General features: G+C 39.5%; 1 protein-coding gene across 10 annotated transcripts in view; it reads left to right on the top strand.

The window, feature by feature from the left end:
* Window positions 1-22023, top strand: part of UNC13B (unc-13 homolog B) — a 207562-nt gene that overhangs the window by 38371 nt on the left and 147168 nt on the right. For 5 of the 10 annotated variants that reach the window (XM_086868136.1, XM_086868133.1, XM_086868134.1 and 2 more), the window contains 2 exons: window positions 4528-4598; window positions 7723-7780. The exons of the other annotated variants lie outside the window; for them this stretch is intronic. In XM_086868136.1, coding sequence (XP_086724262.1) covers window positions 4528-4598; window positions 7723-7780 — 129 coding nt within the window. The remainder of the gene's footprint in view (window positions 1-4527; window positions 4599-7722; window positions 7781-22023) is intronic. 10 annotated transcript variants of the gene reach the window in all.

The following is a 22023-nucleotide window of genomic DNA, read 5'->3' as shown; positions in this document are numbered from 1 at the left end:
GCCTTGTGGTCAGTTAGTGTGACATCAACACATGCTGTACAGGGGAGGGCAGGTCTGTGGGCCCTTCTGTGTTGCACATCTCTGCAGTTCTGGGGACCAGGCTGTCACATGATGCTCTGTGCCAGCCCCATGTTATTGGATGTTCAGTCTCAGAAAAACAGGGACTGCAAATTCTCTACTACAAAAATGTAACAAAGAGTGAGGATGGGAAATGTGAGGTGTTATTTTAACCTGAAGGGTGAGAAATGTTTTTGTGCTTGGTAGTCTATTAAAAATGGCAATAAACTGCCTTCTTCATGGCAAGAAATGGCTGTTAGTCAAGACAGGCTGGAGCCACTTTCTTCTCTGATCATATCTGTTCCCTCTTTGGAACAAGACAGACAAGGGAGGATACAGCTTTCCTTGGCTGGTTTAGAAAATTATCTGGTAGGGAGAAGGCAGTCTTGCTATTAATGTTTTGATGCAGTGAGTGTGTGCTAGCACAGACTTTTCAGGATGCTGCTTTTCAAGTGTAAAATTGTTCTGCATGATAGCAATTTTACTCTGTCCCCCTTTTTTAGAAGTTCAGTGACTGTGCAAATCCCTCCTAGGATGCAGTACTCAAAAATGCTTTTGGCTCCCAAACTATAGCAGTTTGGTTCTGTGCCAAGCAGTTTCTAGCTCATAATTGGAGTGAAGATGCTTTTAGTGTTCTCAACACTCCCAGGATAGGAGCATGTTGATCTGCATCTAGCCATGAGGTGGGGTAAATGTGCTTTGTTATTTTAGTGTCTTGGGAACTGAACAGAAAGAAGAACTCAGCTCAGCTCAGCAAAGTCATTTCACTGAGAACTTAGGAAGATGAGATACATTGGAAAAGGGAAGAAATTTGGGCTGGGAAGAGGGGAAGCCACTTGAAGGAAGTGGAGAGAGAGAGGTTATCACTTTTGGTTTCAGCATTTGTTCTCACTCCTGCCAAGCTGGGTTTTGCCCCAGCCCAGGACTTGCCACCTTGGAAAAACTCAGAAGGAACAAGGTGATGTGCAAGGTTCAGGGCAAGGACTGGGAAACCTGAGAAGAAAAGCTTTAGGGCTTCAGTGCCTGGTTATTGCCAAGTTAGAGATCTCTAAGCAGGAATGCAGTCATATTTAGCTTCCTGAGTGGTCTGTATGGATGCACCAAATTCTCCTCTTATTTCTTTCCTCACTCTGACAAGTCACTTTACTGCTGTGTGCCCATTCTAGGTGTTAGGGCACTTATTTGCTGTGAGGAGCCTCACCTGGGATCTCTACCCACACCCCTGCTCATGTGCCCAGGAATCCCACATCAGCTCAGCTTGGAGCCTTCAGTCCTGAGTGATGCTGTGGGAGTTGCTCATCCCTCACCCTAGCCATGGCCATGTCTGTGCCTGCTTATGGACCCTGCATATTCAGGCCCAGAAAACCAGGATCTTAGAGAAAATGGGGTTCAGCTTCCATCTGAGGATGGCGGTAAGAGTAAGGACAGTAAAGCTTGCAGTGTTTCTGTGTTGGTTTCAAATTAATAAGCACTGAAAGCTGTTGAATCTGCCTGCCCATCTCCTCTCTGTTGTTTTTCAGCAATTTTGTTTCACTGACATGTGGCCTTGCTCCTTGCGTTCACCATGCATGATGTCAGTGGAGTCCTGAGATCAGGTGGCCTTTCTCTGGACCAGTTCATCTTTTTATCTTTTAAGCAGAAATTAATGTAGTGGAGTAATTTCCATTGTAGTCAAAAGCTGAGTAGTGATACAGTAGCTGGCCAGTGGATGTGGTCTTGCAAGGAGTCTGTGATCTCTGTGCTAGGGATTTCCACTCTGTGCATTACAGAGAGGCAGCTTCAACAAAACTGCTGACTGAGGCAAAACACAACAGAAGCTTCCTCAAAAAATCAAAAATTCTATTTCCTTGGGATTTCTTTTGAGCAGGTAACTTGACTCAAGATCATAGGCCAGTTGCTTCATGTTTAAAATTTGCTGACAATAATTTTACTGATATTAGTGTTGATGACAAGAGTTTCTCTGAGATCAGGAAGACGTCCTTACAGCAGCTGTTACCTGGACAGTAGCTGATTTTTATCTCTGACTTGCATAAGAAGCTGTTTCAACAGAAGCAGCAATAATGTAGTAGAAATCTGACATCTCTGTTTATGAACTGGGCATCTGGGCTGTAAGATAGAACAGTAAATCTAAGAGACCTTGATGCTCCATGATGCCTGGGTATGCCACTACACCATGGTGTATAGGAAGGCATTGAGGCGTGCCCTGAGACATCCTCAGTGTCTGCAGTGCTGATGGTAGTCATTGCTTCATCCCTCCTTAGTCTCTTTAGTCTTGATTTCAGGCTCCAGATTTGAGTTGTTTGGCCTCTGACTTTTAGTCCTCATTTCATGAGTTTTTCTTCACCTCTTAGAGAAGTGATGTCTTTCCAAGACAATTCCATGGACTTTGCTGTAATTTTTGGATTGTTTCATGCCATTGTTGGAGTTTGTCCTCCTAAACCTCATCAGATGGTATGCTGATAGCCATTCAGTTCACTGATGCCTTCTTCCTACATCAGTTCTGTCCAGATTTGCTTTGAATGCCAGCCCTAATTTGTGCTGAGATTGTCTAATAAATCTGTGCAGCTGTGATCCACAGCCCTGATGATCAAAAACAAATATGTGTTTCTACAACTCTTGTAGTTAGGGAAGAGTCTCCCATGTTTCTCTTATTTTGTTTCCTAATAGGTTTTAACAACAAAGAAATGGACCGTACATCAGAAAGAGCAGGTGGCTTCATGTGCTTTAGTTAAAGTAAATTTGGTGTCCCTCCAAGGAAGGAGAAATGGGTTGTCTTTTTTCTACTTAGTGCAGGTTTTTTTGAGTCAGATACTAAGCTTCTATAAAACTTTCTCCAGGTGTGGAGTATTTTAACAACTGCTGTGGGTAAGGCTAGTTGCATAAAAATTCAGTGGTGTTTCTGTTACAAAGATGTGGACATGAGTTCATAGTCTAAGGAAATACCTACTGCTGAAACTTGAAATTCCACTAAATCTGGCATGTACCTGTTAACAGTAGTTTGTGTTCTGTTACCTGCAGTGTTTGAGCTTGTTACCTTTGTAAGATGATGGTTTGTGTGGCTGAGAGAGGACAAATGTAGAACAGACATTCTCTCAAAGTACAAGAAAGGTATTGGTCCTTTCCAAAAACATTGTGGGTTCCAATGGAATGCTCACCTGCCAATAAATCTTGTTTTTTTTTCCTGTGAGGAGTGAGAGTGGATGTAACTTTTAGAATCACCTTTTCATCAGGAAACTCTTAGAATTACCTTTTCATCCACGCCATCCTGCTTCTCCCATTCTTGCCAGTGCATAACTTGATATGTCACTGTGGTGGTGACCATGGAGTACAGTTCATTGCAGGGAAACAAACTTCTTGGCTCCTTTTGAGGCCACCTGAAAGTGTAAAGAGTTACAGAGAGGGAAAAACCAGCTGAACTGGTATAGCACTATCTTCCTGTCAGCTTGCAGGGCTGGTGTTTTTAGCTGGAGCACTCCCTCCGTTTCCTTCCTCTGTGAGCTTTGAAGTTTCTGCAGTGGTGGAGTTTCAGGCCATAAACAGCCAGATTTCTGAAGCTGCTGCATTCAAGGATGTTGAGGGGCTAGAAAAAAGCCCAAACAAAACAAATCCAAATATATATTTATTTTTTTTAAATTTTTTTTCAATGTTTTCACACCACTCCATCCCTAAATAATTTTGTGTTAAGCTTTTCACAGCAGGTTATCTGCATCTCTGAGCATGTGCTTTGAAAGGTGAAATTTTGAGTGACAGAAGTCAATGCTTCATTAGGACACTATATTACTTCAAAGTGTGAAATGGAAAATAGGTACCACAATAAAAGTGATAATGCTTGTACTTGCTGTCAGCTTGGTAACTCTAGAAAGTAAAAATGTTGTGATTCATTTCACAATGAAGCTGCAGTGTGGTGTAAAAGTAAGAATGTGCTTTCATGTGAATATGACTGCCTGTAACACTGTTCATTCCCTCAAAACATTTGGCTTATTGCTGGGAAAGAAACAAGAGACCATTTATTTTTTGGTAGCTAATCTGTGTTACACCAGGAGGTGTGCTATCGGTGTGCATAAGGTGTGCTATTCAAGGGCAGCCCTTTTTCTGCTGGGGTTATAAAAAGCCTTCAGAAGAGGCTCTTGTTATGTGTTATCAAACATAAGCAAGTGTATTAAAATACTGTGAAATGGCTCTCCATCAAACTAATACTTGAATTAAATGTGAACTGGTCTTTCTCTTTCCTACCTTTGTGTAAGTGTGCATTTGGTTAATCATCTTTAAGCAAGAAAGCTGTGTAAGCCCTTGAACTGTGCTAATATTTACAATGTTTATTTTCCATCTGCGTGCTAACATAAGATGGTAAGATGGTCCTATTTCTTCAAAATCGCATGTGGGTTTTTTGTGTGTGATCTTTAATACTAATGGTGATGAATGCGAAGTTGCATGGTTAATAAGGTGGTGTGACTTACTCTTTTGACTTAGATATCCCTGAAGAGGAGGCCAGATACTGGACCAGAAAATTAGAACAAATAAATTCACTGGGAGATGATGAGGTAAATATCTAAATTGAAAGAATAATGTAGCGCTGAATGTCTTATAACTAGCTTTTATTCTTTGTATTAGATTCCTGTGATTAGGGTAACTACTAAATGTTGATCATTTACAAGTCTCCCATGAACTGCTTACAGAACTCTTTTTTCAAGTGTACTGTTTAGTGTTAAGGAGAGAAGTATTTTTCTCCATGTTGGAAGTGCTTGAATAATGTTTTGTTGATAAGAATACGTTCAAAGGAAAGGCAACACCATGCTTTACCTGAGCAGAGAATGAAACCATTTTTGACAGGCTGTGGTAGGTTGTTTTTGCAAAATCAAGTCAAAAAGGACACTTTTTGCAGGTGACTGTTTCTTTGAAGAAGACAAAGCAAGATACCTGAATCTTTATTTGAACTGAGGACTGTTGGAGATGTTGGCTTTTGTCTTTATGCAGTTGTTAATGGCTCAGTTTATATGAATCTTGTATTAAAATATGTAGTAGATTTGGTTTCTTGGCTCTAGTGTGTACTTGGCTAAGCAGCTATAAAATAGAGGTTACTTTTTTATTTCTAAGAGAGACTGATGCATGACTAAAATTTTGTTTACTGTTCATGCTGTTTGCAGAATAAGATTTAACATGTTGATGCCTGTACCAGAAAGTATTTAGAAAATCCCAATACTTACGTGTTGATGTGAACATCATTGAATAAGGACATAGTGCTGGTGAAGGTGACAGGTCTGCTTTCATAGCAAGGGTTTCCATAGCCAGATAAGTTGTAAAATACTCTGACAATGCAACGACTTCAGATTTTTCTTTGGGCATCCTTCATCTATTCTTTTCTGTTCCTTATATGCGTGATTTGATTTACTGTGCAGATGAATGACAATAAGGTGGATTTTATTTTTGAGTGAGGACAGACCAATATTCCGGTGGATAAAAATTTAAAGACTTTAGGGCAGCCTCTCCTGCCTTCCTAGAACTTTGAGAGCCTCTAAGAATGGATGAAAAGCTCAGTCTGAGTGTTGTCCTGTCAGTGATGCTTCTGTGGTTCCTCCCTGCTCCCGTGCTGGAGCAGCAGTTCAGGTACTTGAGCGAGGCACAGGTGCCCTCTAGTGCTTTACTGAGCTGGTACTTGCTGAAAGATATCCTGAACTTTCTGAGACTTCCCCTTTTCCTGCAGTGCCATGCATCTGCTTACTAACGACATGCTCTTATCAAGTACCAGTAACAAAGTAATATCTCCATATTTGTGACCTAATGATCTTAGATTTATTATGGATGTTCCCTGTGACCAGAGAGAAAAAAAGAAACCTGTGCAGGGCCTGATCTCAGGTGGTTCTTCTAAAGTTCTCTACATTTGTGAGCCGCCCAGAACGGGGATGAGATCTTCCTTGTGTGTTCCCCTAATTGGCACTGACTAGCTCAGGAACTTCCGGAGCCAGAGGCAGTATCCTTGTGCTGAACTGCACTCAATGGATTTCTCTTTTGTGGATGCCAGTTTCTCTCTAAGTTTACCTGGGTCAGTAATGTTTTCTGCAAAAGAATTCAGCACCTTAATTGTGCATTGCCCAAAGCAGTATCTTAATTGCTCTGAGCAAACAAACCCAGTGTTTGAGAAACCAGCTTGAGGTAGGTTTGTTTGGAGAAATGAAATGACTGATCCTCATCCATCTAGTCTCTGCCACTCAGCTTTACAGACCTCACCTTTTGGGCTGCAGAATCCTGGCCTGCACAGTGTTTTTTAGCACAAGGCAACTTTATGTCTTTGTCTTCTTTGTTTTAAGTTCAGCTGTATCTCTGTTTGAGATGATGAATGAACAGACTAAAGCTGCACAGGAGCGTTGAAGAAGCAGGTTCATTTGGAGTTCATATGGTGTCATAGAAATGTTTTCCAGCCTCTCTTCCTACGAACACTTAATATTCCTTTTTTGCTTTGGGACTCCTGATAGCCATCGGGCTGATGCCTTAAAAAGAACAAACTGCTGACATTCTGGGATCTCTGAGGATAATAATTCAGAACCCACTGCTGTCCTGTGCTACTGAGATTGCTCATCAGCAGACTTCCTTTCACCACTTTGTCAACCAGTCAGTGCTGTGAGATCCGGCAGTTCTTGTTTTCACAGTCCTGATTAACTCAGTGGGTTGGCAGTTTGCTGATGATAAGACTAACCACCTTTCAGAATCCCTTGTGCATTTTAAGTAGCACAGATTGGAAGATAACTGCAGTGGAAGTCTGTGGGTTGTCACCTTCCATGCACAGAACTGGTCATTAATCCCTACGAAATCCAAAAAGAGACTGTCTAGTGGCTGTGTTTTGCATAGGCTGCAGCACCAGCTTGCTAAATTTGCCACTTCCTTTGTTGTCAGATCTTTTTTTCCCTAGCAAAGACTGTTCTCATTATTTTGGTCAATTGTCCTAATTTTCTCATCTCTCTATGTAATACAAGACAGAAGAGAATAACAAAAAAAAACCACTGGCATTCCCCTAGGGAATGCTTTGATGCTGTAACAAACAGATTTATAAAAAGTCAAAGCTGGCTAATTGAAATACCTCTGTGTTCTTTAATTTAGTATTAAATTAGATGAAAAATTCTTCACTTTGGATGTAAAGTGGATCACAGGAGACTTTGCAAGTGTTGGCTGGGCAAACATTGTGCTCTTGCCTTGCCAGGCACATTAATTACCTTACTGCTGCCATCTCTTACTCCAGAGTTGCTGTGAGCCCACACAAAAAAAAATGAGTTTTGAATTGTTGAAGCTGTGCTGGAGTGTCTAAATGTGTAAACAGGCTTATTCCCAGTTTGGAGCTCCCTGTCAGACTGATACTGTGGTGCAGAGAATCAGGTCTTTTCAATGTCTAATTGGATGTCTCAGGATTGGTCATAGGGCCTGTGCTTGTTCTAAAGCAGACTTGACCTTAAACAGAAGTGCACTTTGTAATGTGATTTTGGCATGAAAAAAAGAGGAGACTTTTGGGAGTGTGTTTAAATACAGATATAATTGAGAATATATTACAGATATTACAGATGTTCTACTGTGATAATACCAGGGATATTTTCTCTTATGTGTGACATGCTGTCATAAAGTTACCATTTGCTTTCTTCTCTGTCTATATTCCTTCCTATTTTTTTTTCCTTCCTTTAGTATTCCTTTCAGGAGGAAGTCCAGAAGAAACCATTGCCCAGTGCTGCCTCCCAGTGTTGTAAGTTTGACTTACTTCTCAATATTTTTTCCTCTTTCAATGTATTTTAATTTCCTTTTGTGGTTAGATGTCAAGTGATGGTACATCTGAACAACATTTTCATATTAGAAGTACTTAAATTTCTGTGCAGTTATAAAAGGCTGTGGTCCTCAAAATATTTCTCTGCAGTTTCTGATGCCAGGAAGTGAATTCAAGCATTGAGTCTTAACACTTGCTCTTGTCCTTCTGTGCAGTAGGAGTAGAAAATGTATTCAAAGTCACCAAGATTGTCAGGCCCTTGTAATATTTATACCAGTAAGAAAATTACGTCTTTTTTTCATGTCACTATATTATGCTATGTTCTGATAAAACTTCCTGTGCTAAATTATAATTTATTACTGTTTAATGAAATTGTAAGAGGGAGAAAATAGATGGAGACAAGTACTACTGCTAGGCTTTTAAAATGCACCAGAAGTTTGTGTACTTAATGTCTAATTTCTTCAATATTACTTTTCAATGCTGCGTTGATGGATGGAAAAAATATTTTTACTAATTTCTGCTTATCTTGTCTTGCATTTTTTATGCTTCTGAAAACATGGATGGAAAAATAACATAGCATTTACTGTATCTGGTGATCTGCAAAATTAGATTACTAAAACACTGCTTTTAACATACAATAGATGAAAGCTCAGTGATGTCTCTTGTGAATGTGTTATCTACTTTTGGCAACAACATTAATAAAATTCAAGTCTCATAATTTAAACAAATCTTTTATCCTCTACTTCAAATCCTTTAAGATGTGCACATTACACATTTCAGGCTGTTTATCCATTAGGCTGATTATAGGATCTCCTGAAAACTGATAACATTAGGAAATGCTAATTACTGTTTACCTTTCTTGAGTAGAATTAATTTCTCTGTGTATGGTATAAATGTGTATTGTTATGGTATCTTAAAAGTATCTTTAACCAATTCTAGACCCTAACCAATTGTCTAGGAAATCTGACTGTGCTGTGTAGCTGGAATGTGTACAGCTCTCTACATCAAAGTATTCCAGTAATACTTTCATTCTAGTTCATTCTAGGTAACACTGAATGTGTCCTCCCTTTTTTGGTGGTGGGGAGGGATTGTATGTGAAGAATAAAACAGTGGTTTTATGTTTGGTGGTGGTTTTTTTTGGTTTTTGTTGTTGTTGTTTTGAGGGTTTTTTTGGTTTTTTTTGTTTCTTGGTGTTTTTTTTTTTGGTTGCTGTTGTTTTTCTGTTATTCTGTTTTTGGGGGTTTTTTTGTATGTTTTGTTTTGTTTTTTAAATGGTCAAAAGGGTAAATTGATTTGTTAAGCCTATAAATAAGAAACATTTTGGGAGAAACTAATATTTGATTGAATCATACTAACATAGTATGCAGAACCTATAATGTCAAAAAATCAAAGAAAAACTGCTGTATGAATTGTCCAAGAAATTAATGTGTTATTTACTGAAATTATTTTCCTGTCTCTGTGCTCTGAGCTTCGCTTTTGTTTGAGGGAGGCTGGTTTGATTGAATCTCCTAAGTATTGAGAAAATTAGAGGAAATGTTTCTGTGTGGGGAAAATAGCTGCACCTGTTCCCACAGCAGGGTGCTTTTACATCCCCCTGTAGCTGGTTAATCCCCTGAAGAACCAACTGGGCTCTTGCAGACAGACACAATGAGAAGCAGCACTACAGCTGCTTGTTAATTTGTGCTGCTTGTTAACAGCCTGAATCTTGCTGGAAAGTGGCCTTTTGCAAAATTCAGTGAAGGGCCTGTGGTTTGAACAATTAATGTCACATAAGAATTAATATAATCATTCATGGGATTAAAACACTCATTAGAATGGATGTTAAACATTTCATAGCAGTCTGTTGTTAATGTATTTAAGAATTTTCAATAAAGCTGATAGCACTGCATGTACTTTGTTACTTGTTTACTGCCTGCAAGTATCTGATATCTATGAACATCTATTTACATGGAAAAAATACAAAAGAGACATTTAATATAGAGGTACTTTTGAAAAATAAACTCTGCCTGCATCAACTTTTGCATAAGAGTTGTCAGCTTGCCTCAATACAGCACTGTCCTTTGAGACTCCAGAGTTCAACACAGAACATGCACAGATTGTATCTTTATTGAAAGCTGACCTGACCTTTGCATGTGACACAAGAGCTCAACCCTCTTTACATAGGAGCATGGTGGGTGTTCTTCACCACACTAAAACATGTTCAATATGGGATGTTCTTACCATGTGAGTAAATAATTGATAGGTGTATTTTTAGATATAATAGAAACATCCGCAAGAACACTTCAAAGATTCATCCAATTTTCCATCACATCATTTTTCATTTTCATCATCTAGATGTGCCAGATGAAGTATGGTCACTGTTGGGAGCAGGACACAGTCTGCTGGACAGCAGACTATTTATTTAGAAGGAGGAAAAAAACATGCTTGGTGTGAGAAGGTTTTACTCCACGAGAATGTTTTCCCAATCCTTCAAAAAATACAAAATTATCTTAAAACCTGATACACTATAAATCAAAAGTTATGGAAAACATTTCATGTAGCTTGCACTTAAAAAAATAATTTTACGTAACTGCATGTGCCACTGGTGCCCTGCTTAGCCACTCCAGCAGCTCTCAGGAGACCATTTTGATATCCTTGTTCCAGCTAGAGAAAATCCTACTTCAGCAGGCTGGATCAGGTTCATTAATTAGGAAAATACATGTCCTTGCATGTTAAAATTAGATTACACTTCTGCCCTCTCCTTCATCTGTACTTTCCACACATCTTTTACCTTTTCCAAACCAGCTTTTCTTGTGGTGGTTTCCCACTTCCTGCAGGGATGCAGCTTATTGTATTATTTCCCCCGAGTAAAGAGGGGGAGAAGGATGAAGCAGGGTGTGAGAGAAGAGAGGTGGCCCCATCTGAAAGCCAGCCTCTGATCTGAGGGTGGGTTTTTGTCCCTGGGCATGTATGGGCTGCTGCCTTGGCGTGGTGCCATGGGAAATCTCAGCCCACACTGGGAGCTATAATTTTTCCAGAGATTATTTAGCTTTCAGGCCCCCTTTCACAGTCTCAAATGCTGTTTTGTTCTTAGAAGACTCTGACCCATAATTGCTGAGGTAATGTGGGATTTGGGCTTCCTACCTATTCTTGAATGAGGCAGGTTGCATACACAGTCTTTTCTAAGCCCTGCTGATTTTGGCACTTCCTGCCTCTTTCATTATAATTAACCATTTCATTTTTAACTTCGAACTGCTGTGCTTCCCTATATATTCCTCCTGCCCCAGAAAGATCACATGTTTCCAGTTGATTTAACTTTCAGTGATTTCAAGCAATAAGCAGAGCACTCAAGTGTCCATGGATCCAGTTTTGTTTGCCTTTCTATTAAATGTAGTCATAATTATTAATGTTTTGATATGTCATTGTTACAAAACTGCAGCATCTCCATATTGGCTTTTACCCACAGCCTGAAATTAAATGTAAATTGTAGAGAAAGCAAGGTTTTGTTGTCTGGAAATGCACTTTAAATTATACAGATTGAAAGCATATTACTTGATTACTTTGGCATTGAGTCAGTAAGCTCTAAGTTATTTACTGTGAGGAGTTACAGATATGTTTTCCTTGTATGCTCAAGATAATTTCTGGACACATAGAAGCCCATTATAATTCACAAGTGAGTCACACTGTGAGTATTTTAAATGCAGCTCCAACTTGGATCAGTTGCAAACTGGGATGAGAAGGATACTCTGCATCTTTGCAGAATTGGTTTGGCAGATATCAGCTTGGTTAATATCAACTGCTGTAAATACTGCCCTACACCATTTGTCAGGGAGTTTACAAATCTGGAAGAGGGCATGTTTGTTCAGTATGATTGGCAAGAAAGATAACCTGAGTGCCACTGAATCAACCAGTTATGTCTGTCCTCTTAGCATTGACTGATAATCTTTCTAAGAATGCCCTATTGTCCCTTTTCTGCTTCAGTGTTTTTGTTCCATTTCCTTTAGTCTTTTCCTCTGTGAAATCATTGGTTATCAAGGCTGTGCTGGGTGTTAACTTGTTTAGTTGTTGTTTGGTTGGTTTGGGTATTTTTGTTTCTTCATTTGTTTCTTTGTTTTGGTTTCCTTTTTTTTTTTGTTTTGGGGGTTTTGGGTTTTTTTTGTGTGTAATTTTTTTTTTTCTTTGTGTGTGTGTTTTTATTGTTAGCTTTGTTGTGCTTCTTTTTTATGAGAAGGAAAATTTTTTGCTTGCCTCTGGATGTAGGTTGGTACTGGCAACAAAAGAAGCAATGGCTTTTCATATACTGTTTTACCAGTAGGAAGAACCAAAGCGAGCCTGCGCTTGGTCTGCCATAAAACAAGGGAGAAAAAAACAAGATCACATCTCTTAATGCTCTTTGGAATGTGTGTGTGCACATGCATGCAGGAAAAAAATTCCACAGTTGTTTTAGGTACATAAAGCAGCTTTTTATCTACTTAAAATCTGGCAAAATGTTTTACACACATTATAGGAATGGATGTCATTTGATGTCAAATCAATTTGCCACTGATCTGAAGAAATCAGATTTTGCAAAATTCTTCCAATACCTATGCGTGCACTACTATTTGAAAGGTACCAGAAAGGCTGACTTTGAGAGGTTTCGTTCCTGATGCTCACTAGTTTCCTTTCTCCTTTTCCCTTTTGGGAACGCAAATTCCACTGGTACATCGGGAAGGCTTGTTCATTCCCCTGAAATAACTGACTCTGATGCTGAGATGATGATGCTTTACATGGCACCGATGAGGAACTTTGTCTGCTTAACAGCCAGATGATTGCCTTCCCTTCCCCTTACTCCCCAGCAAGCCCCCAAATACTGATTTTGTATTTGTGCTGTACTGTGGATGCACTATTTTCTGTTGCCATTAATGTACCACTGGATTGGGGGTATCAGGCCCTCCTGTGGGGTGAGCTGACCCTGAGGCAGCAAGTGGCAGGAGAGTTTGCTTCTTTTCTTCTTTGGTAGTAGTATATAAAAAAAGTGATCTGCTCTACCAGTCTCTCAAGGCCAGGCAGCATCAAAACAGTTAAACAGGCCAGAGCATGCCACTCCTAATTGTTCGTAGAGGTCCATGATCTGCGATAGTGAGGGTCAGGCAGTGTTGTTGTCTTGAGAATGCTGGGAGCTGACACTGCCCTCCTTGCTGAAAAGCTCTGTGCTATGCATCAAGATCCTTGCTGGTTTTTTTCTGGTTATTAGCCCTATTCTGCACTTAAACAACAGAGGTCAGCAGCCACCTACGGCATCTCTAGTCTGCACTAGTTTGGGAAAGGTAAGGAAGAAATCAATGATTATTGTACCCTTCTCAAGGGTAGGTGACATTGATCTGCAGTCTTTGTAGTGCTGCAGTCATTGTATAGCTGTGCTCTAGTAAGAATAGGACTTCTGGCTACAGTGCAGTTACAACTCAAAAGACTGTTCAGTGTAAGTGTAATTCAAAACAGCACACATGAATGGCTTTATTTATTTATTTATTGATTTAAGCTAGGCCAAGGGAAAACTGCTTTAGTCCATACAAGGGGAGCCATTGTATGAGCTTTTTTGTGATAGTTTACTGATGGGCTGGAAAAGCTAGATCCTTAGCCTCTCTGCTTCTGGGTGACTGGCAGCTCCTGTTTCTCTTAGTTTAGTATAAATCCCCTCTGGGATACTTGTTTTCTTGTGGCTTTGTGGCACTCACTGTCTGGGCTGGCTGAAGGCATGACAGATCTGCTGAAAGGAATGCAGATTCAAGGTTTTACTCTAAAAGTTTAATCTTCCTGCAATTTTAGGATAAAGCTGCTCCTTCAGGACTGGATATGTCTAAGGAAGAGTACTCGGCATATGGAATTTAAAAATAAGACTACTGGCTATATTAGGAGATTATACAGTAACAAAGTTTCATGTGCTGCTGAACTCTAGAGAACTCTGGGGCTTTGATTTTGCTGCTGATCCTCTAAACATGGTTTTTAATTGTTGTTTTCCTAGAGTATGGGCTGCATTCTGAAAGGTGGTGACAAGGAAATAAAGCTTTTACTTTTAAATAAACCCCAAATGTAAAGTTATTACTGAAATGCTGAGCACTGCCAATACTGACAAGTGTCTCTATAAGCAGTGATCAGACAAAGCAAATGTTCATTTAAACACTCCAGCTTTCATAATTTGTCTAGTGCTCTTCATGAAAGCTGCTATTTTTTTTTTTTTCTAGTGTGTTTTTTTTTAAGGACTTTAAACTTCATTAGTCATCATTTAATATCATAGCAGTAGGAGCAAATGAATTTGAATTTTGTTATGGCAGTGAAATACAAACTTTTTCATTTTTAAAGATTTTAAACTGATAGAAAAATGATTCTCCAGCCTTATGCACAAGCCATAAATATGTGTCCTCCAGCAGTGAGGCTTGTATTTAAAGTACAAGGTTAAAAATCAGAAGGAAAAAAGGCACCCAATCTTTTATCTTGGCTACTGTAGGACATTATATGCCTCTTTGCTGTTATGCATATATGTCATGTTAGGGGACCAACTATAGTCTAAAATTATATCTCAGGAAGGGATATATCAATCTTTTTTCTGTGTTTAAATCTCTTAGCCAAATAATCCGTGTGACTTGGTAGCCTGGAAATTTGTAAGACAGCTGTGTTTGGCATCAATAAAGTGGTTGAAATGTTATAATTTTCCATTGAAGATAAAATTAGGTGGCACTCTACTGGAGCCATTTTACTATGGTTACTGATGAGTTGCACAAGTTTGTAATAACTTAGTGGGGTACACTTGATGATTTGATGGTGATTCAATCCCTGCTTAAATTCTCAGATCTCTGATTTTTTTAGCCAAAGTAAAGGTGGCCAGAAGGGCCATTTTGTTTAGGTAAATAAAAATCTCAAAAATTTCATCATAAGCTGAATGTAGTGATCTGGGTAGCAGGGAGAGCACTTCAGTGTCACACTGCAGTACCTGTCCATGTGTCTGTCAGATCCTTTTAGCTTATTTGCCTTTTGTGCTTTCTCATCTCCTTTTATGCAGAGGCCTTAGTCCTCATCTGGAGTGTTCCAGAACTGAGCTGGAAATGGTGGTACTTGTTATGAAACCTTCTTTGGCATCATGCTTGCTTGAAAATTTGACTTCCTTCTAAAAAGCTATTCAATGTATGTTTTCTATTTTAGAAACTTACTCCACTAAAATACCACCTGTTTAGTTTTGGGAAGTACATTGAACACCGGAAGAATGTAGATGTTTATGGAATCTGAGATCTGTTCACATTTTGCTGAGGTATTAGCCACGGGAAAAGGAGATTGCTTAATCATAGGAAAAAGGACTGACAAGAACATTCTGCAAATGGTACTTTATCAGAACCATATATACTATCTGGAGTTTAGTTTGCTTTTGTAAACTTGCTTAGATGATTTCCATTTGTGCTAAGCATGGGATGTAACAAGAGGATTAAATAATTCCCCAGAGTGACTATAAGCAGTGGTCAGCAGCAAATGATAATATTGTGACAGGAATGGTAGGTCCCAACCAGTGTCAGAGGCTTGTAAACAGAAATGGAACAAAATGGCACATAGGAATATTAGATAGCATTAAAAACTTTGAATATTCTGCTTTTTTACAGTGTCCCTGCTGATCCAGGCTTGACAGTGTGAAGTGGGGAGGAGGAGTTCCTCCTTGAATAGTTGCATAACTGAGGCATAGAACAAGCATATGTTATATTCAGCCAACAGTGGGAACTTAGATGTGCTTTATAAAATGTGTTAATGACAAAAATGGTTTAGCTTCCAAGACACCAGGCTGCTGGCATTGCTTAGTCCTTAATTGGAGGTTTATATGAAACCTCATTTTTTGAGTACTGAAACTTACAAATACAAAATAATGTGATAACCAAGACACACACTGTTGGTATTTAAGAACACATGGAGTGACTAGTCTGACTTGTCTGCATCATGTGTTCCATTGTTGCTGTCTATTGTTGTATGGTTTTGCAATTACAGCTTTCTATCTTCTACCTGTCTGGACTTCATGTTTTTACTTTGAGTTTGTACAGGTTTAAATTTGTTCCCAGAGGTGATCTGGAAGGGAATTTTTCTTAACAAATCATGGTTATGCATATTACTTTTATGGAGCAGAAAAACAACTTGAAAAGGCTAAAAAGAAATTCTGTTTTCATTAACCTTCAAAATATCAAGACTGTCAGCCCAGGTCTTCAGCGATTATGCTGAAGGACTGAGATATATACTGTTAGCTCCTGAATCTTAAATGAAGCAGCATATGTGTAGAATCTTTAATAAATTCATTTTTTTTCCAAAATGTTAGACACTAAAGTGAAGTGGGTGTTAGTAAAAACAAACAAAAGCAGAGTTTTGAGCTTCTGGTTGAAAATCCCTTACTCTCTGTTACTGCATCACTTTCTCTTTGCTCCTGCAGCATTGCTTTCTCCAGTCTATAGCTGTAGCATACCCTGGTCAGCCAAACCCAGCTTAGCGTGAGAAAATGTGCAGGTTAAGGAGTTTCTGTCTAAGGGCAGCTGCTCCTCTCCTTGCCCTGCCCTGCTTGGCATTGACTGCTATTTGCCTTAGGCATGGAGTGTCTATGGGATTTTCATGGTGTTCATAAGGAACTTGGTAGCAATGAGGTGGACAGGTAAGTAGCTGGCTCAAGGTCATCACTGTCAGTTTGAGGACTCTTTTATCTGTGGGAGGTGTTAATGCTTCTCCTCCAAGGACAGAGCTTGTATCCATGAGGGTTGTCTTAGCATTTGGTGGTTTTCTCCTTCTTGCTGTTTGAAGTGATGAGGAGTGTTATGTCAACCATCAGGCCATTTTCTTTCAAGGAAATAGTGGTTAGGAACATTCTCAGCTGGTTTCAGAGGTCACTCATTCTCTCCATGCAGATTGAGTTTAGTGGTTTGTGCAGAGATTGGCAGTCTGGGATTTTTATCTTTGTGAAACCTGGAGGACAGATAAGCTCCATTTCCTCTGGGGATTTTCTGTAACAGCTATGGCAATTTATAGTTATCTTCTGGTGTTCCTTCTCCAGTTGCTGTGGGGTTTTACATGTACATTCATTTGTGAATAATTACATACATTTCACTAGCATGTAGCCTGACTGCAATAATGCTGTGTCACTACAGAGTTTTTCTGGCTCCTTGATAGTAATACAAGCTGCAAATATTTGAACATTCCTTCCTTTGCCTCTTACTGCTCACGTGAGATACAGATGTATCAGATAATGGAAGGATGTGCTGGAGTTGCTATTACATGTGTTAATGTCTTGAGATTTTCAGGAATGAGGTACACGTAAGCTGTTGTACAACTTCTACATTAATAGGAAATTGTGTTTATTGGCAACTCTTGGTTACAGCAAATCAGAGCTTAGTGCAGAGCTCTGTCAACATCTCACTCTTTTTCCTCAGTCCTTTTCCTATGTCCCTCTATACTGTTTCTGCTCTTCCTGCCTCTGGTTTCCATGTCTTTTCTCCTGGTTGTCTCCCCTTTTCATTTCTTCGCTAGGTCTTTTATTTTTGTCTTCTTTGCCAGCTTGTTTGTGTGTTCTTCTTTTTCCTCTCCTTCCCCCTTGAAATAACACTCACACCTCTGTAAAACCTGGTATTTAGGTTTTTTGTGGTTGTGAAAAACAAGCCTGAGGTGATAGCCCTTGGTCAGGGTCATACAAACAATGTTGGGTGGATCCTGGCAGGTTTCTGATGCATTTGGATATACCTTCATCTCGCCAGCACACCTGGCAGATATCACTCTTGCTGCTGAGTGGCATCTGTTTTGTCTCAGTCTGTAAATTGTTGGTGCTTAACTTGATGGACTTCAGTTTTCTTCTCTTGTTAAATTCAGAACTCAGGAGAGGAATAAATCTTTTTTATACAGTATGGTAACTGCATGTGTTCAGCGTTATACCAGTGTTTTTTTCTAAATTAAACATAAAAATTGTCTTTCAGTTGTTCCACTTAGGTGCTTCCTTTAATGACCGAAGCAAACATACATGTGGGGTTTTTTTTCCCCTCTAACTACCACTATAGGAACCAGAAAGTAATGACCTATGTTTGAAATTCTACGAGATATAAAAGTGCCACTTGAACCTGAGCAATGCCTGTGCCTTTGCAAAGCACCACATGTGTTTGTCAGAGCCTAGTCCAGGGACCTTGAAGTACTGATGTGTATCTGAGGGACTGTTGCTTTGTAGATCTTTTGTTCCTGAAGAGAAAGGAGCAATCTGGTTGTAGCGCTGATGCATCTGTGTGCCTGGCTGGTAGCTAGAGATGGTAGCCAGAACAGGAAGCTCTTGCTTGTTCTCTGTCTACATGTGATGAATTTGTTTATTGTCTGCTGCACTTGATGTCTCAACACTACTGTAAATGTTACTTTTTAAAGTAACATTTTTTACACTGTCTTCAAAAAATGGTGGTTCAGAAGCATTTCTTGGAGGGTTGCTAGTTGTGTGCTTTGCTGAAGTGCTTTGAGGACTGTACGTACTGGTCTGTTGCCTCCACAGTACTATATATGACCTTGGGGTGACAACATGGGTATTGATAAGTATAAACTTTAAAGTCTTATAAACTTGCTGTGCAGCTTTAACATGAATTTGTTTTCACCTTCAATTTTAACATGGAAGGGTTTGCTTACTGTTGCAGAATTAACTTCATGGGTGTTTGCCTTAGAATGTCATGAGAGCCCTCACGCTTTTTACCAGTGTGTATATCTGCCTAACAAAGTACTCTTCACTTCACATTGTTTACATGCACACAGTTTTTCATGCTGTTATTATTAAAGTGATGCTCTCACCACTAGGTTAACTTTGTTCTGGAAAGGGGGCGGAACTGGAAATGAAATGTGAAGTGACTTTAGCCACTAGATTTGCAGAATTTAGCCTGGAATCAAATACTGCTCTAAACTGGACTCTAGTTTCTGAGACATTGGAATATAGTAGGGAATAACAGTGTTTAACTGCTCTTGCTAGGTTGACTGATAAGTATTTTGTCTACTTGTGTTAATAAATGCATGATTGCTTGTCAGTTCCAAGAATTTATAATGATCTTAGTTTTCAGAATGTCTTACAGATAAGCTGGACATGAGGAGTAAGCTCCAAAATAAACTTAATGTTGTGTTTATAAAGAAAAAATCCCTTACATTTTCAAGCTCACAATCTATAAGGCATTTTAAAATACATGAAAAGCATGCTTGTGGTTTGTTTTTTCTAAGCTTTCTTTTTCCATTCCTATTTTTTTCTGCCATTTGTGTTACATGCAGGCAACTGGAGTTATTTCGGATGGGGAGAGCAGCTGAGTACGTAACAGTTTGATTTCTTGCAAGCTTTCTGATCGTATAGTGATGCAGCATGCTCCAGTACAAGGAAAAGTGGAAATATTCATGCATATAGAATATCTGTTCTGTTGTATTTCTTTTTACTTTCACTTAGTCTTTATATTTGTGTGGATGAATGGCTGTTCATTTCTTCACTTTTTGGCTTTGTTTTGCTCATGTTTTAAATGAGTTGCTTGTGCCTTCTACTGGAGTTTGAGGACATGATGGTGGAACTGGACTATTATTCTTTTCCTGTAAAGGTGATTGTAGTCTTTTGCTCATGTGTGTCTTTTGTGTTGGTCGTCACACCTATGTAAGCCCCAAGTGCTTGAAGTAATGGAAAACCACAAGGCAATCTGTGGTCATTGTCTTACTAAGATATGGTGGGAATATATTTCAAATACTTCAAATAGGAGTAGATCTGAAAGAAGAAAGGAGTGTTGCACACCAGTGGGGTCGTAGGTATTGTGTTATGTTCAACCTCAGTGAGACAGTACTGTGGCAAAAGTGGCAGGGCTTTGATTTCACTAGTGCTGACCAGTTTTGGACAGGAAAAACTCAGGTACTGCAACTGTCTCTGATCTGTAAAGCTGATGCCACACCTGGAGACTGGTATGGTAACTTCTGGTTCAGCTGCAAAATTTTTTCCTAGAAAATGTGTCTGAAACAACTTTCCTTTCTCAAAGTGCTACAGATGCCAAAAAGCAAGGCTTCTGCTCCAAGACACAGTGTATGGCTTCTACAGTATGTGGAACATACAAGGGTTGATCCATCAATCTTAAAACAAAGGTGTTTGTTCCCTGTGTGCAAGACAAGAATGAGAATGTTGCTTAGGGGAGCATGCAAAGAAAGATCACTGTGGCTGCATCTAGCAGGATGGAGATTGTGCCTCGTGCTTTTCCATTTTTGGCATAATGGAATTTGGAGAGGATGCTCTTACTGCTTCTGAGACTAGTATTCAGCTAATGTTACTGTGCATTTCATTATGTGGACCTGTTCTGCATTTTAGAAGTCTTCCACTAGTGACTTCCCTGTTTCTTGTCCCACATTTTTTGCTCTCCTTGTTCTCCTGTCTTTGATCAAACCTAAGTTCTTTGTGCATTGGCAGTGTCGACAAATTCCTTTGTGCTGTTAGTGTTGGATGTCTCAATTGTTTATTCTTAGAGTTGTAGTAGGATAACTGAGAGGTAACTAATTGACTTTTTTACACTGCTGAAAGCAAGACTAGTGTTGAAAATAGCTTTATTTTCCATTTTTGGGTATTTGGGAGGGAAATGGGGTGTTTAAGCATTAGTCAGTGAGAGGTCTAGGAGGGCTGTGTACGTTTATTTTTCCTGTTTATCTGGAGACTCAATGTGTGGTGATTTTGCTTTAAAAGGTACTTGTATTCATGAGGCTCCCTCCTTCCCTCTCTTTCCTTCTTCCTTGCTGTGCTGTCTTCTTTGAAATAATTGAGCATCCTTCCAGTTAGGCTTGGGCCAGTGTTACTGGTGTTTCCAAGTGAACTCCACTAGCTTGACAATAGGATGAAGAGCACACTTCTAATTGTAATGTTTAAACAGCAGTTGAGAGGGAAACAGCAGAAACAGCTTGTTGGTAGCTGGAAGACTTCTTCCGGTGAGAGCTTCATGCAAGAGAAATGATCCAAAGTAGTCCAGACCCTTGTCAGTTGGGCAGAGGGTGCTCTAGGAAAGAGACATCTTGTACTGCTGACCTAGTTTCATTTTAGGAAAGGGAAAGACTTGAAGGAGTAGGGTAGATGTTCAAGGGAGTCTTTGCACTTCTGCCTGTCAGTTCTTTTCTTGGCTGTTGAGTGTTTCAGCAGCAGAGTACTTTCAAGTGAGAAAAACAGGATTATGAAAGCGCTTAAACTGAAGACTTAATATTGCAAACTTGCTGTCTTTAAAAATATGCAATTTTCTAATGTATTTTTAAACTGTGAGGGCAATACAATGAATTAATGACCTACAAAGTTGTATTCAAATAATTTCTCAAAACCTAGGCTGTTTTAGCATATAAAGATACAGAAGAGGCTCAAAAAAACCCCTTGTGTACTTTTGAGATTTTTTTCTTTCCTTCTTACTACAGTAGTCCTCTCTAAGCTAGTACACATTTTGGTTATAGGATTTTAGAAGGTGTATTTGTCAGAAGTGACCAGTGATTCAGTACATGATGGTGCAGTGGGATTGGAGACTTAAGAAAAGAAGCTGTTGGCAACTATGATGAAAAGAAGTTTAAATGGATAACGAGTGGGGAAGGTGAATTATTTGCAAGGCCCTTGGTGTGGAGCTGGCAGAGATTTTTGCTGACCTGGAAGTTACTCCTTTGGATAGTACACTTTATTTTCTTCTATCATTATTAAAATAGACAAAAGCTATGAAAAGCTTAGTGCTTGCTTTGGAGAGCTAATGAGGGTTTTGCTTTTGTCCAAGATTTTTCTCAAGTTTCTCGAGGATAACTAAGCTTGGGGGACTGGATGTCAACTCTCAGGGGGCTGATGACACACTGTGCTAGAGAAGTGGGAGGCAATTTCAACTGAATACAACGTTTTGAGAGGAGCTCCTGCTGTGCCTTGGGACCTTAAACCAGCAAAACCACTTCAAGTGCATTCTTCCAGCCACCTGTAATAATACTGCTGCTAGTTTTCCTTCCTGTCCTGAGGTTTGGTTTAAAGAAAGCTGCCAGAGGCTAAAGGGGACTAGTTGAGCTGGCGTAGCAGGACTGTCAAAGTGGTTTTGAGGTCAAGATATTAAAAATTACGTGTGTTCTACCCTGCAGCAGTCATTATAACTTCTGGGGGTAGGAGTTAGGGGGAGGAATAACAGTCACAGAAGGTATCTCCTTCCTTGATTTTCCCCACTCTGTGAAATCCTACTGTGTGGTGTGATTGCCCCAATGGGTTTTCTTCTTTTGCTGCCTATATG

The sequence above is a fragment of the Cyanistes caeruleus genome, chromosome Z (assembly GCF_971803275.1).
Source record: "Cyanistes caeruleus chromosome Z, bCyaCae1.hap1.1, whole genome shotgun sequence".
Lineage (NCBI taxonomy): Eukaryota > Metazoa > Chordata > Aves > Passeriformes > Paridae > Cyanistes > Cyanistes caeruleus.
This window is presented reverse-complemented; position numbering and strand designations above follow the sequence as displayed.